This window comes from Anopheles coustani, chromosome 3, assembly GCF_943734705.1.
Source record: "Anopheles coustani chromosome 3, idAnoCousDA_361_x.2, whole genome shotgun sequence".
NCBI classification, from domain to species: domain Eukaryota; kingdom Metazoa; phylum Arthropoda; class Insecta; order Diptera; family Culicidae; genus Anopheles; species Anopheles coustani.
The window spans coordinates 13,794,542-13,810,855 of record NC_071288.1 but is presented as its reverse complement, the minus strand read 5'-3'; the positions used below and the strand labels follow the sequence as shown (position 1 = coordinate 13,810,855).

At 49.9% G+C, this 16,314-nt stretch overlaps 2 protein-coding genes across 2 annotated transcripts; both read left to right on the top strand.

The window, feature by feature from the left end:
• The first annotated feature begins 602 nt into the window (after window positions 1-602).
• On the top strand, window positions 603-10,693 carry LOC131259507 (uncharacterized). The gene is made up of 8 exons (XM_058261011.1): window positions 603-1,440; window positions 1,517-1,701; window positions 1,791-1,987; window positions 2,050-4,217; window positions 4,496-8,776; window positions 8,879-9,059; window positions 9,345-9,616; window positions 9,706-10,693. Exons 1-8 carry the CDS (start codon window positions 1,299-1,301, stop codon window positions 10,272-10,274), a joined length of 7,995 nt encoding a protein of 2,664 aa, XP_058116994.1. The 5' UTR covers window positions 603-1,298; the 3' UTR covers window positions 10,275-10,693.
• Window positions 10,694-12,018: 1,325 nt separating this feature from the next.
• On the top strand, window positions 12,019-15,741 carry LOC131259508 (cAMP-dependent protein kinase catalytic subunit 1). The gene is made up of 2 exons (XM_058261012.1): window positions 12,019-12,323; window positions 12,986-15,741. The coding sequence occupies exon 2, from the start codon at window positions 13,691-13,693 to the stop codon at window positions 14,750-14,752; it is 1,062 nt and encodes a 353-aa protein (XP_058116995.1). The 5' UTR covers window positions 12,019-12,323; window positions 12,986-13,690; the 3' UTR covers window positions 14,753-15,741.
• The last annotated feature ends 573 nt before the right edge of the window (window positions 15,742-16,314 follow it).

Here is a 16,314-nt window from a genome sequence, read left to right as displayed (position 1 = left end):
TTCATATTAATGGACAAAGACAAATTTTGAATATTCTATGATACATGTACACAATAGCTCGATCTCTTAACTCCTAATATAAACTATGTGTCAAGCAATATTCGAGATACGCGGAAATTCGAGATACGCGGATTTCTGTGGAACGCAAAAACCGCGTAACTCGGGAACAGACTGTATTTTATTCTTTCTTTTGATCAAAACAGCGATACCCAAATAACCTGTAGCAAATCGTTTACATCCCAATGTTCGATTCTTTTTCCGCAATCTCGCAAGCTTATCTGTATGCGATCGGTCATCCTCCATGAACTATTTTTAGTTTCTCAAAAGAATTTGGGATTTGAAGGTTAAAATGCAGCTGTAAAAATGGCTACTGCCATTTTGCGTGCAAGACAAGAATTACGTTTCACCTTCGCTCCCCATATGCACTGTGAAGCATACAAAGGAAGTTTTGCTGCATGGGTTTATTGCTATTACACCACCGTCACAAACAAGCGCAAGAAATCTGCGTCATTTTTAAAGGCATTTTAGATTTTAATCCTATTTTTAAGGCATTCTAATAAGCTTCATCAAAAGGGAACTCTGCCTCCGTGTGATGCGCAAGTGTAAAGCTACCAACTGATTACAATGATGTTACTTTTATTTACAAATAAGAATTAGAAAATTCTGTGAATCGAAATCAAATCCGATCCGTGTGTGCGTGACTGAAAGAGGTTTTAAGCCATCGCTGAAACGGGATAGCGAGAGAGTCAATTTGTATTACACCTTCGGGCCAAAAGAATGCTTCTGTTTTTCTTCGGTGATCGGTGGTCTGGTTCAAAATAGTGAAAATACGGTCTCAAATTTGCCGCAAACAGCCACGATGGATGTCGCCCGGTACGCCTATGGCCGGGCAGTATCCGGAATATACAGAAGACAGTACCGGTAGCTCTTTGGTGCACTGTATTACATATGTTCCTACCAGTGGACGTCGTGTAAGCAGCAACACACAGGAACGCTTGCCATTTTTGATGCTACTATACACAAAAGCAAGTGTGTCCGAAATTCGGCTGAGGAGACGTGACCTCCCCCGATCAAGAGAATCAGTGTGTCTTATCTTCGGAAAATTCCGCAATTAGCACCACATCATGGGCATTCTGGTCGGCATCGTTGTCGATGTGAACTTTTCCCTTCCCATGAATGTATAGAAAGTGTAAGCCCTCAGTTTTCTCCATCATCATCCATCGTAGGCTTGCAAAAGGTTTGCGATTAATATTGTACGTAGTTTGTAACTTTATAAGAATATCGTGTAAAAAGTGAAAATGGCCGGAGTACCAGTTTCATGTGAAAATGATCCAAATTTTGGAATCATTTTATCGTTCGTGGAACAATTTGGTCCATTGCTGGACATCGGCGAATTTAACATAGCCGAGTTAAAGTCGATGCTGGAGAATAGTGAAACTGGTAAGTTTTGATTGTTACCCAAGTCAATTGTATACATTTGCCATTTTTTTTAAATCTATTGGTCCAAACATTTCAGTTCCCCAAGCACTGGCCGATCTACACATTAAGCTGATGCGTAAGATTAATAAAAAAGTACCAGCCGCCCGCTGGGAGCTTGCGTTAGCCAAGTATGCCCATTCCTACTCGCATCAGGATGCATGGGAAATCGAAAGATTTGGTTATAAAACGGCCAATTTGGCGGTGAAATTACGGGTGTTAAAGGTAAGCTTTGTTAGGTCAGATGCTTTGCGTTTCCTTTCCGTGCTTGGTGCAAAAAAATGACCGAGCTTTTCTCTTTCATTTGTCTGCAGGCTCTTCTGGAGGGCCAGTTTGATTTGAATACAAAGTTCAAAACGCAAATCAATACTACCGGTGCCAGCGAGCTACGACTGGATCCACTGGGACGGGACAGGCAGGGTAATTGCTACTGGTACTTTATGGATGAAACTGCAAATCTACAAATATACCAATCAGACGCCGAAATGGAAACCTGGACCCTGGTGGCAAGGTACGGCGTAAACGATACGGCGTTCATTGGACAGATGATTTATAATCTATTCCCGTTTTCAGAAACCGAGACGAATTTGTCAATATGATTGAAATGTTGAAGGACAACCGCCCGATCGAACCACTTCCCGCTGGGAATGCGATGGAAGAGGAAGACGAGAGTGCCGGTAGTGCGAGTGATTCGGAGGCTCTGAAGCTTGGCTCAATTCTCGCACCGTCGGAAACGCCACCGAGTTTGATTATATCGCGTCGTACATACAAAACGAACGACAAGATTAATGCGTCGGCTACGATCGAGAAGGAAGTAAAAGTTGATGATGTTACAGAGCGACCGAGCACCAACAATGTGACTGTTGCAGGAGCTGATGTGGAAATGAAATCCGATGAACCATCTATCGTGGCCGAGTCCGATGTCGGGCAGGAAAACACTCCTACGGCAGATAAAAGAGAAGGTGCCGGACAAGAGACGGAAACTGTCGCTGCTACGTCTTCTGTTGAAATGGAAAAAGAAGCAAATGCAAAAGAAATGCAATGTGAAGTAGATTCGAAGAAGGAAGAACTGTCGATTAAAATGGATCCTCCAGAAGGAAAAAAAAGCACCGATGATTTCGAAGAATCAAATGCGAACGATAAGTGCATTAAGTCGACTGAACCGGAAACAGTAGAAGAAGTTCATGAAAAAACTAAGAGCCCAGTTGGCAAAGGGATGGATGCAGATGATCACGAAAAGACAGAACCGATTGTAGAGAAAAACAGTGATGAAAAAGAGACTGAAGAACGGCAGGATTCTCCCTCGACCAACGAAGGTGCCGCTGACGATTGTACTGAAAAACAGTCGGATGATGTATCCAAAACATCGTTTCCCCCCGAACCTATTCACGCAACGCAAGATAAGAAAGTGGATGTTGAAAATGAATCGGTCGCAGAAGAGGTGGCAGCAAAAGCGATCATTGGCGAATCGATCGAAGATCCTCCGCTCGTAGTTCGTGGTGAAGGGAACGGGGCAGAATGCGATAGCGGTATCGTACCAATGTTCAGCGAGGTCATTGAGGAACCCATGATGTTTTTCTACGGGTTAGGGGCCGGGATGGAAAATGGTATGGGCAATACGAAAAAAGTTGAGCCTACACTAACAGTACCGGGCGGTGCTACGACGGTAAACGAAAAGACCCCGGTACCGTCGAAAGCGGGAAATGGTGAGCGCAATTCCCCGAAGGAACAAAGCAAGGAAGAATGTAGCAAATCCTCCCCCAAGGCCTCCTTTGTTCATTCGGATGGCAGTGGCTCGAATAAGGGCGAGAAGGAAAAGGAAGAAAAAGAAGTTCCCTGTAATGATAATGGTGGAGACAATTACGATAAAACCTCGTCTAAGAACGAGGTGTCTGCCAAAAACAGTGATGAGATAGACATGGGCGAACGGGCTGCAGAAGACGACTGTGCGGATGACGATGGTGAGGCAATGGAATTGTCGCAGAAAAAAAGATCCCGCAAACCATTGAGTGTGGAAAAGAGTCCAAAAGTGATGAGCACCGTGCGCGGCAAGAGAAACTCGGAAAAATCCGACGAAACAGATTCACCTAATGTCAGCGTGGTGTTGCCTTCTGCAGTGGAATTAACGCCCGAGAAACCGGTGGAAAAGAAACGAGGATCACGTAAAAGCAGCACTCCGAAGAAGGCGTTAGATTCAATCTCAGCTACGGCAATTGTAATGCCGGAGCCAAAAGAGCTGGAAGAAAAAGTGAAGCTAGAATCTGAAGGAAACCCCGAACCCGTTGGGGAATTACGGGCTGATATTAAACCTGGTAGTATTGAGCTGGAACAAAATGGCGATCACTTGCATCGGCCGCAATCTACTTCACCAGCTGAAGACAATAGTAGCACAGTTAAGAAAGAAGCAGAAAGTGACAAAGTACAGAGCAAAGATGAGAAAAGCCCCGAAGACTGTAAAGGAAAGGAAAGCAAATCAGATTTAAAGAAGTCAACGGATGTGGCAGCGCTTCCCGGAATCGTCAAGTCCGAGGTGGATTTGGGTAAATGTGACCAAAGCCACACAACAAGTAAAGTATTGGAATCAAGTGAATCGAATACAGCAACGCTACCCGTAAAAGCTGAACCGGTGAATGAACCCAAAAAATCAATGGAAGCGAGTGGAGATGTGGTTACAGAAGGTACGCCACAGCCGGATGGAGAAAGTCCAGCAAAACGCAAACGTCGTCAACGGAACGGTTTAGGTAAGTTAAGGATGCATTGACCTGCGCTAAGAAGTTAATGAGAAAAGAGCTTTCGTTCAATATGTGTGCTAAAATTTTCCTCTTTGTAAATTTTGTTTTGACTTACTTTGGAGCTAGCTTAACTTCTACCTAGAGCTCTTGCTTCTGCGAATGTTTTAGGTTATTATTTTATCAAAACAAACTGTACCCAAGCGATTCATTCATTTCCGGCGCTAAGGAGCTTTTTTCTGAAATGTAACTTTAACTCATCATTCGTTTGTGTTTGTGTTTGTATTTAGTCGACGGTCTAGATATATCAATGGTACTGGATGCCGGATCCGACGGGGGAAATAATCCGCCTGTGCGCCAATCGCGCCGTATCGCGATGCAGAAAATCAAGGAGGAAACGAACCGACGGCAGATCGAGGATGAGATGCTGAAGAAGATGAAAGCGGATGCGGTCAGGAAGAAGAAAGATCTCGGGATGCACATCTCGGACGACGAGTACCGGCGGACCGAGTCGACGCCGGAGCAGTCAGACAGCAGCTCGTCGGATGGCGGTGTCGGTGTGGATGGTCGAAGGCGAAAAAAGAAAAAGAAGAAAAAGGGAAACCTTCAGCAGCAATTGCAGCAGCAGCAGCTACTGCAGGCGCAGCTGCTCAAGAAGCAAACCACCTGGAATAGTGCCACGTCACCGGAAAGCAGCTCGGAGACGGAGGCGGAGGATTACTTTGCTGAACCGTACCATTCGGAGGAAGACGTTCGACGGAGCAATGCGGTGTTGAAGTCGGATCACGAGTTTTCGCCCGAGTCCGACCTGGAGACGGAAGCGCCAGCGCAACCGTTGAAGCGAGCGCGTACCGCGCGCAAGGCCAGGCGCAAGCGTGAAGTGACGGCAGCGTCGGACGAGGACGATGAGGATGAGGACGACGAAGACGATGGCGAGGACCATGCGTGTCAGCAGTGTAAGAAAACGGACCAGCCGGAGTGGATACTGTTGTGCGATACTTGCGACAAGGGTTACCACTGCGCGTGCTTGAAACCGGTGCTCTTCACCATCCCCGAGGGCGACTGGTTTTGCCCTGTGTGCCAGCATCGGCAGCTGATCGAGCGGCTGCAGTCGAAGCTGGTGCTGTACGATGCGCTGCAGGCGAAGCTGGCAGCTGAAGCGAAGAGGCGCGAGGAGGAGGAACAGTGCGCAAGAGAGGCGGAGCTGGCGGAGCAGGCACTTGAGAAGGAACGTGAGGAGCAGCTTCGGGCACAGAAGCGAGCCCGCCAGCAGCAGCGTTTGCTCGAACGGGGAGGCAATGGTAGGCAACGTTCCGGCTCGCGATCACCATCGTTGGATTCGTCTCGCGAGCGGCGCCGCCGTAGGCAGCGTCAAAGGAATCGAAGGGGATCAAAACGACGCCGTTCGTCTCGATCACGCTCCGGAGACGGCGATGGGAGCCGATCGAGTGGGTCGGATGATGACAGTGGTAGCCGCCGCGGTAGTGGCAGTGACGGCAGCGGAAGCTGTACTGATTCGGATGACATGCCAATTTATAAGCATCTGCGGCGTCGCGCATCGACCAAGGTGAGCTATAAGTTCAACGAGTACGATAGCCTCATCGATTCGGCGATCCGGCGCGAAATGCGCGACTGCGAGATACCGATGGATGTGGATCGAGACGAAGACGACGAGGATGACGACGCTGGACACGGGTTTTCTAAGGGCAAAGACATTAGCACTATCATCGAGGCGACAGCACGGGACGAGGAAGCCCGAAAGCGGGCGCTCCAAATAGTGGATGAAGATACAGAGGAGGAGGAAGATAAAGGCACGGCTGCTGACCAAGTGGTCAACGGTTCGTCGCAGGTTCGTGCTAAGAACGATGATGCCCGTCCCACCAGTCCAGCGCCGGATGCTGGTGGTGAGGTAAAGAATACAGCAGCTGCGGTAGTGCGGCAAGATCGAGCACCTAAGCCAGCGGTAGCAAACAAGAAGGCACGAAAGAAGAAGAAAAAGCTATGCAAAATTGAGCTTAGCTCGGAGGAAGAGGAGGACGATTCGGACGAGGACTTCCGCGGTGAGGTAAGCGGTTCGGACGACGACGAGGAGGAGGACGATGACGATGAGGATGAGGACGAGAACAGCCTATCGGGGGAGAGCGAAAGCTCGTTGGACCTTGGACACCATCGTAGGCGGAACGATCGATCACGTAAACCGAGCTCACGGGCGGCGGCCAAAAAGCGTCGGCGAATCGTGGAAAACTCGGACGACTCCGAGGACGAGGAGGAAGAACGGCGTAAGGAGATAGCGAAGAAGAATCGCAAGAACCGGCGTATGCTGGACGACAGCGACGAAGAGCTGGATCTGGAAGATGACGATGAGGAGGATAGCGAGGACTACGATAGCGACGATCTGTGCAGTGACACGGAGACGGAGAGCAGCCGCAGAAGCAGTGACAGCGGCAGCAATGGCACCAGCAGCAGTAGCAGTAGCGCCAGCACGGAAGGTGACTGGCGCCGGAAGAAGAAGAAAAAGACGAAGGGTGGTGGGAAGTCGAAGGCAAAATCGACCCCCGCCTCCGGTGGGGGATTGGGCAGTGGCAAGCATATCGAGCGGCCGAAGAAGACACCCGCAGCGAAGACGATGGATTCGAGCGGAGTGGAGGAGGAGGAGGACAGTGCCGATAGTGATAGTGCTGGGAAGGGTGGTAAAACGATGCCTCGAAAGTCGAGCAAAAAATCTGCCACACCACGCAGTTCCGAGTCGGGTGGCAAGAAGGACACGACAGGTGGTGGAGGGGAGAAAAAGTCGGATCGGAAAACGCGCGGCAAAAAGATCCACTACATCGTGGATGATGACTTCGAGAGCTCGGATGACGGCATACGACCTGGTGTGCAGCGACCTGACACGCCTCCGGAAGAGCGTGAACAGTTCATCCGGCGGCAGGAGGAAATCAAGCGCATGCTGGCCGAGAACAATGCGGCCAAGGCGAAGGAATTGGCAACGTCAAGGATCGATCAGCTGGTGGGAGGTCGTAGCGGCGGGTCTAAGGATTCGTCTGCAAAGGATTCGCTCTCGGACGTGCCGATGCAGGTGATCGAAAGTGCGCGAATCCTAGACATTGACTTTCTCAAAAGCACCAGCGGCAATACGGCCCGCATCTCGACCGTCGACTCGGTGGTGGACTTTGACGATGAGCTTCCGGAGGACTTTGATCCGGACGATGAAATGGATGATGAGGCGCTGGCAAAGATCATGGAAGAGGAAGATTTTGCGCACCATCAGCTGAAAGCACCGGGCGTCGGCGTGCCCCCGCCACCACCGTCCGCTGATTTGCTCCCACCCATTCTTTCGGTTCCACCGGTGGCTAAAACAAATCGTCGCAAATCGATTCCGGATCCGAGCGAGGTACTTCTTTCTCAGCGCGCACGTAACACGACGGATCCATCGGCAGTGGCAACGGTAGGGCGTAAGGATCAACATCCTTCTTCGCTGGGGCCGGTCAATCTTGCCGCTCCGGCGAGTCTACCACCACCGCCTCACGTGCAAAGCCCGGTGAAAGCCTTACTAAAACCAACCGGAATCCCAACGTCCGCTATCATGCCCCCGATGATAGGTGCGCCTCCAGGATCAGGAGGTTCCAATACGATTCTTGCAAACGCACTGCAAACCTCCGCCCCACATGCTGCACACCATCACCATCCACCAACGTTACCTCCGCCACCGCTCCTTAAAGAAACCCCACATCCAGGTAGACCGTCGGATGTGTTGATGAGGAGTCTGACGGGACAACCGCATCCGGTGCCGCCGGGCAGTCTACACCACAAACCGTCCGAACTGTCGCACCTGATGGCCGGACTCGGAGGAAGTGGCATACCTTTACCATTGGCCAAGGGAGGTGGACCTGCAGGCGTACCGATGCCGTCGTTGCCACCACATTCGCATCATTCCGGCCACCGTTTGCCACCGGTCGGCTTGGGCATGCCACCGACCGGATTGGGTCTTCTAGGACATGGTCCACCACCACACGCACCCCAGCTGGGACTGCATACGCCGACGAAACTACCTCCAGGAGGACCTCCAACGACGGCCGGCGTTGTGCCACATTCTGCCTCCACCGTTGCAGCAGCAGTAGCGGCAGCTTCGGCTGCGGCTGCGGCTGCAGCCGCCATTGGTGCTGCTGGTGGCAGTGCCTCCGCTCTAGGAGGACCGACGGCTGCTGGAACCGCCACCGCTGGTACGCCCACGTTGACAGTTCCGGGAGCTGAACGCCGACCGGGTCGGCGAAAGAAGATTACACCGTTGCGAGAGGATCTTAAGCGAAGGGGAAATGTGCCACCAGCCGGTCCACCCGGGTCGCAACCACCTCCTCCGCCTCCAGGTGGTGCCAATGAGCAGCTTCCTTCAGCAGTTCCTTCCGCTGCCCATCAGGAGCAACATCAACGGCCACCACCACAACACGCATCACAGCATCATGGCCACATGGTTCGGTTTCCTCCAACCCATGCACCACCACCCGTTTCGGCAGCTGCTTCCCCAGTTGGACTGCGCCATCCGCTACCATCGGCCACAAGTATCCACAGTAGCAGTAAGTATCTTCAGATGTCGAAGCGAAACGAACAAGGCGTTTCTGTAACTAACACTCTGTTCCCATTCTTCAACACTCTGTTCCCCACCCACCTCCCCGTAGCGGCTCATCAAAGTGCAACAGCAATGGCCGCTGCGGCTGCCGCTGCCGCTGCAGCACAGGAGCTAGCAATCAAAGTACATTCCCGGCCGGCTGACGGAGGCGCTAGTGCTGGTGGTCCCGGGATGCTTGTGAACGACCCACCATTGTCGGTTCCATCTTCGGTAGCACATTTGTCGTATTTGTAAGTATTGTCTTGAACTTGAAAGCAGCAGTTAAACCGATTTATACTATAGCAACTACCTCTTTCACGCAAGTATTAGAGCATGATCTTGTCCTACCTCGCCCTAAAAGTTTCGAGCCATGTGTGAAGAAACAGCATTACAAAACTTTTAGTCAAATGCAACCAATATGATTGCAAGTAACCAATCGACGAAAGTTGCTATTGTTTAACATCGGGGTATTTGTAACGTTATTTGTATATCATCAGAAAAGTGTTACACACTAAGGAAATATCGCTTATTAACAGATCGGAGAACCCACTGTTTGCACATCGTCTCGGCCCTTTGCCCAGCAGTATTCTTTCATCCGGCAGTAGTAGTTTGCAGCGAATAGCAGCTATTAGCGGCGCGGCAGGCCCGCCAACCGTGTACGGAGATCCGACCGCGTATAATGGTGGATGGAAGCCGCCTCCACCGGGGAGCAGCAAAATAAAATCGACTGGCAGCTCGCAACCACCGCCGCATCCGCCTGGTATGATGGTGGGACCACCATCGATTGGATCGCTGGAGCATTACCATGGTCGGTATATTTGCTAACAATTTCTTTGTTGGTGTTTGTGTTTGAATAATTTTAAGGTTTGTTGCTAAAAATTGTCTGCATCCATTTAGAGTACAACCCGGCGAATCATTACAATCCGTACTACAATGTTCTCGATCGAGCACATCTGAGGCCACCGCCGACTATCGGGGAACTGCATAGGACCAGCACTCTATCGCCGACTACCTTTACTACGTTGCAACCGCTCGAGTTTCAGCACGTATTGAAAACGAGTGGTGACAACCATCATCACCATCATAGTGCAACTTCATCCCCAGCATCTACGGCAGGTGACGATGTAGGAGGTGGTAGAGGCTCGGCAGGTAGTGTGGAACGTTTGCCACCACCTCATCACGGCGCTGGGGGTGGCGGTGCAAGTGGTCCCCCACCACCACCACATCCCCCTTCAGTACCGGCAGCATCGGATTCAACACAACACCCGTCGTTAGTGGAAACATCCTCTCCACCACCCGCGGCACCGGCAGCTACGGCGTCTGTTGCACCTGCGTCACTGTTGCCACCGTCTGCAGGACCGGCAGCGGCCAGTACGACAGCTTCCACATCATCGAGCACGAGTACCAGTGTTTTCGGCGAGCTTGTAAGCTACTTCAGTTCCCAGCAGGATGATTTAGATTCATAGTGTATTTAAACCAACGGCAAACTCTGTCAAGAGCAATAGAGATAGAAAGAGGACCGGCCGAAGAAAAACATGAGATGGATTAAGATAACTGTAATGTAACCACAAAATCAAACAAATCCTCTCTTATAATTATTGCTTAAAAAATGGATAATAGCCCCAGCCTCGCCGCAAGCAAGGTCATCTTTAGTATCGGTCGTCGCTTCTGTGGCCCCAACAAACCCGTAGTTTGCGCCATTCTCTGTCAGGACATCCTTGGCTAGTGATTGCTGACCGGAGGGGGATCGCGCCACAGAAGGCGATTAGTAGATGAAAATATATTTGTTTGTACTAATGAATAAAGTAATGATATACTCACCAGCGCCGTAAGATTGTCCACATATAGTGTGGGCATAAGGGTGCCAGCGAATGCTATAGAATTAGAGTGAATAATACTGGCTGTGTTTTTATTTTGATCTGTTTCCTATTTTCAATTTTGAGAGTATTCGTACGATATCTTCTTTCCACGAATGTTTCTCGTGTTTACAAACTTCCTATCAAACCAAACACGTAAATATTTGCTCCATCTGTCCTAAACTGATTTAGTCGCTGACTATGTTATGCCTACCTCGATTCTTACCCTGTTTCAAGCGATTGTTGTTCACACAACAGTTACATTGTTCAGACGGCATACGGTTGTCCAGACAATTCCAGAATATTCAACCAAACTGTCATTTTGAAGCTGACTTGTTCTGGGGATGAAGTTTTATGTTTCGTTTGAATCCTACCAGGTATCGCTAGTGAACATGCTGTCAAATGTGAGAATATTTTTTTAATAAAAATTGGGGCTTTTCTCTCGACTCAACTCTCGTATCGCATCAAATTCGAATAGATTTGGATCAAATCAGAACTGAATCAAATCGAGTCACAAACAAATCAAATCGGATTCGAATCCCAAACAAATCAAATTTGTTTCGGTTCCCAATCGGATCAAATCTTTAGAATCCGTCAAATGGGATTCGAATCTTTGGAATCCGTCGAGGGATCGAATCTTCAAGTCTTCCAAACCCGATTCTGCCAACACTACTCTCACGGAGACCGTCGCTCACGGAGCTCGGTGATCTAGCAGTCGATTTTCGTGTTGCCTGCACTCGAGTGTAAATATTCTTGTCGTCCGTGTCCCGTTGGTACGTTTTTGGGGGATACGTTCTCCAACAGTTTTAGCAGCAGCCATCACACGGGTACCTGCAATAAGCAGCAAGTGTTGAGCATTCGAAAAAAGCCATCCTGTGCCAAGATTATTTCATTTGGCCTTAATCCACTGGCCAGGTAAAATAATCTCCCGTGCGCACGGTCCAATTGGACACGAGTGACAGAAAATCGACAGTAGTAGGGCAAGGCAAAGATGGACGAAAAAAACAAGTGAAAAGTCTTACCGGATCACTGCTCTGTGCATGAATGCATGTGTGTGTGCGTGTTTGTGTGTCGTGCAAGTACTTTTGAGCCTTTGAGCACTATTAGATTTGAGTATTATATCTCGGATTTGAGGTATACGCTTTTTTCAAGGTGCATTGATTTGCTGGCGAACGAAGACTGTCCAACGGGGTCTGATAGATTCTTGTGCGATGCGGAGTTGTTTATGCAATTTCCTTTCGTTCCATCGATAAATAGTATCTTATTGTTGATTCTATCTCAAAACGTAACGACGTAATCCGTCGAACGCTGTTAATTTGTTGACTCGTTTCTTTTTCGTTTAGTGTGTCAGCATTGGATGAAAATTGTGACCCCATCGTGATAGTAGAAGTGTCGGCGGTATGTGAAGCAGGGTGCAGGGGGCCACGAACGAGCAGAGCAGCACAGGTGGAAGAGAGGCAATTCGATCGAACGACCGCTTGACCGTACCAGGTTGTGTGTGTGTGTTTGTGCGTGTGATTTTGTGGAAGAAAAAGATATGAAGTGAGAGAAACAGAGAGCGTGAGAAAGCAGGAGCGCACAATTGCCTACTGTTGCAAGAGAGCGAGAGAGGCAGAGCGTGAAAGGGAGAGGAAAATCGCCAAGACCCGTGAGAGAATCGTGCGTGTGTGTTTGTGAAGAGAATAGCAGGCAGGCGCTTTTTTGTACTGCGCGAAGTGTTTTTTCCTGTACTAATCGGTATTTCGGAAAATTGCCATCCGTCGTCGTCGTTGCCATCGTCTCGCCGTTTTGGAGTGACCCCGGACACCCGTGGATGGACGTAACACGCTACCGCAGAGGGTGCAACACCGTGGTGAAACTAGCGTTTTTCCGTCGTGCGAAAATCTTACGTGCACCACGCAGCGTATCGGCGGATGTGTGCTGCTTTCCAGAAGTTCCCACCAACCCCGTCGTTGGGCTGTTGTAAAATTCGAGGAAGCAAAGTGTGATTACATCGCTGCTGTTCTCCCGCACCAGCAGTGAACAGTGCTTCGGTGGCTGCTGGATGATATTGGGCTAGAAAAATCTTGCCTCGGGCAGCTGGACCCCATCGCGTGGAACGGGATCGACGGACGTTGCGCCGGAAAAGCACAGGTGCTCCAACGGTGAGGGTACGAGTCGGCGGAAACTGGCAGCAGCAGCAGCAGAGGGGATACAAATTGAAGGACTCAGCTTTTTCGTGTTCATCCTGTGTTCTCTGAAAGGCACCGCGACAAGTGGACGTGAGCAATATCGTTTTTACATTTTATATTCTTCTACTAACCCCGTGCTCCTGGGGAAAGGACGGAGCTACGTCGACGAAGTGGATGGAAACAAGCGGGAGTGAACAGTGAGCTGAGCGCACCGAGGGCCAAGATCGATCGATTTGAACAGCGCTTCCCAGGACTTTGTGAAAAGAAGAAAAGGAAGTTGACGTGTGAAAATCGGCGTTGGGGTGTCGCGTCGCGCCGAAGAAGAACAATAGCATCAATCCTTTTTCTGCCTTGGCCAGTTTGACCACCCGCCGCCGTCGCCACCACCACAATATCTGGCATACCGTGCAGCCGCCGCGGCATCCTGTAAGTCTTCGCAATCGCAAGGCGAGCGGCGAAGGGAGAGCGAGAGTGAGGTGAAGTGAAAAAGCGAGAGTGGGCCATCGAGAGCGCGAGAGAGAAGGCTGCACCAGAAAACTCCCTTTCGTTATCATCTTACAAAAAAAATTGATCTAGTACGCACGAAACCAGCTGACAGTTTGTCTAGTACTGCGTAGTAATAAAAGTAATAATAATACTACAGATCGATTTACACTGCGTTCCTCCAAGAAGCACCCAAGAAGGGGTAGTAAAAAAGCAAAATCGGATAAACATACCTACATTCATACATTATCATAAACCGGCACATATATACACACCGTATATGTAATACCTATCTATCTATCCATACGCATATACTTATATTTGGAGGTAACTATTTATCGCGAAGAAGATCGAACATAATTGATAACAACCATGGGCAATAACGCTACATCCGCGAACAAGAAAGTCGACGCTGCGGAGAGCGTGCGGGAGTTTCTGGACCAAGCGAAGGAGGACTTCGAGGAGAAGTGGAAGCGCAATCCGACCAACACGGCCGCGCTCGACGACTTCGAGCGGATCAAGACGCTCGGCACCGGGTCGTTCGGGCGCGTGATGATAGTACAACACAAATCGACCAAGGACTACTACGCGATGAAGATTCTGGACAAACAGAAGGTGGTCAAACTGAAGCAGGTCGAGCACACGCTGAACGAGAAGCGCATCCTGCAGGCCATCTCGTTTCCGTTTCTGGTCAGCCTCAAGTTCCACTTCAAGGACAACTCCAACCTCTACATGGTACTGGAGTACGTCCCGGGCGGTGAGATGTTCTCGCACCTGCGGAAGGTCGGCCGCTTCTCGGAGCCGCACTCGCGCTTCTACGCCGCCCAGATTGTGCTGGCGTTCGAGTATCTGCACTATCTCGACCTGATCTACCGCGATCTGAAGCCGGAGAACCTGCTGATCGACTCGCAGGGCTATCTGAAGGTGACCGATTTCGGGTTCGCCAAGCGCGTCAAGGGCCGTACCTGGACGCTGTGCGGTACACCTGAGTACCTAGCGCCCGAGATTATCCTCAGCAAGGGCTACAACAAGGCGGTCGACTGGTGGGCGCTCGGTGTGCTGGTGTACGAGATGGCCGCCGGCTACCCGCCGTTCTTCGCCGACCAGCCGATACAGATCTACGAGAAGATCGTCAGCGGCAAGGTGCGCTTCCCGTCGCACTTCGGCTCGGAGCTGAAGGAGCTGCTGCGCAACCTGCTGCAGGTCGATCTGACCAAGCGCTACGGCAACCTGAAGGCGGGCGTGAACGACATCAAGGGCCACCGATGGTTCGCGTCCACCGACTGGATCGCCGTGTTCCAGAAGCGCATCGAGGCCCCGTTCATACCACGCTGCAAGGGTCCAGGCGACACGAGCAACTTCGACGACTACGAGGAGGAAACGTTGCGCATCTCCAGTACCGAAAAGTGTGCCAAGGAGTTTGCCGAATTCTAAACGACGCCGAATCCGATTATGGGGAAGACAACGGTGACTCCAGAGATCCACGTCTACTTCTTGTTGCACTACGACTACTCCTACTCGATGGATCCATTGAGTGTGGTGGAGGGGGAGGGGAAAGGGATGCAGGGCGAAGGACATACCTGAAAGAGTCGAATAGCCGTCGATCTATCCTAAGTCCCATGGGACCTTTTTGGAGCGTGTATTTATCTCTACATCGATCATTTCTTCGCTCCACTTCCTTCACCCTTCGTTCGATCTGTCCTGCTGTTACACAACCCTCTCTCTCCCCCTAGAGATCAAACCTTTCCCATCTCCGCAGAACAGGGAAGATACATCGACTAACAGGAGATCACCAGTCGAGGGTAATCCTGCAGCGTATTCTTTCAAAACGGCTACATGGAAGGGCACTCCAATCAAAATTGGTTGCCGTTCGTCATTAAGCGAGCATTGCCTGCCCTACTGTTCGCCCCTCTCCTATCCACCCTACCCCTACACAATACGTAGTAACAAAGTTGCATCGAACGACGGTGACGACGACGAGAACGACGACGACGACGACGATAACACCATCTCTAGCAGCGGAGCAGTGGTTAAGCATTTTTTGGGGGTCCCAAAATAGTATCGCAGTACCGCGCATCATCACTGCACAGTCGTGTGGCGATTTCGGGCACGACGTAGATAAGATGCAGCATCAGTTGTCAGCGCGCCCATACACCCCACAACCAGCAATGCCATATTTAGACACTCATTGAATCGCAAACCCGGGCGTCATACAAACAGATATAAACAAACAAAATGAGCCACAACCTCTCCATCATACCATAGGAAAATTACGCGCGCGACAGACGATAAACGACTGGAAGATGTTGCCGTTTCCACACGAACGGTTACGATGATAAGGATAATGAAAAAAAAAAAATGATTTGATAAATCTTGCACCATTCGGTAAAAGAGATAGGAAGAGAGAAATAGAGAGGGAACAAGAGGAGCATATGATACGTAGAGGAAAAAACACAAATCCTTCCCACTTCCGACTCGGTGACAGATTGAAGATCATTACCAATAACAATACTAAACTGCAATACACTTCAGATCATAAACACACAGTCACGGACACGAATAACATACACTCATACATGGCACCCTAAACTCCTACAATGCGACGATTCTAAAGCAAAAAAAAAACACAAAACAAACAATGCAGCAATACGAAAAAAAATTAACAACCCAGCAAAACGTGCAGGTGTGTGCGGTGGTGCACGTTTGTTCACGCACGTGTCATATATGTGTATCCTTACGATTAGTAAATTGAAGGCTCAAGTTGCCTGAATGTGTGTGTTTGTGTGTGTGTGTGTGTGAGGGGGGAGGAACAGCTCCACTATCACAAAACAACCACACATGAACGAGATAAAAAGGATCACGGAACCATCTTCACATGTCGGCCCACCCCCTCGATGTCGTAGGGGGGCACGGGGTAGAGGCAGCTAGGAAACAGAAAGTAGGAGCATTTTGAGTATGAAAAGAGGGAAGACGAAGAAGAGGGTTCGTTCATTAGA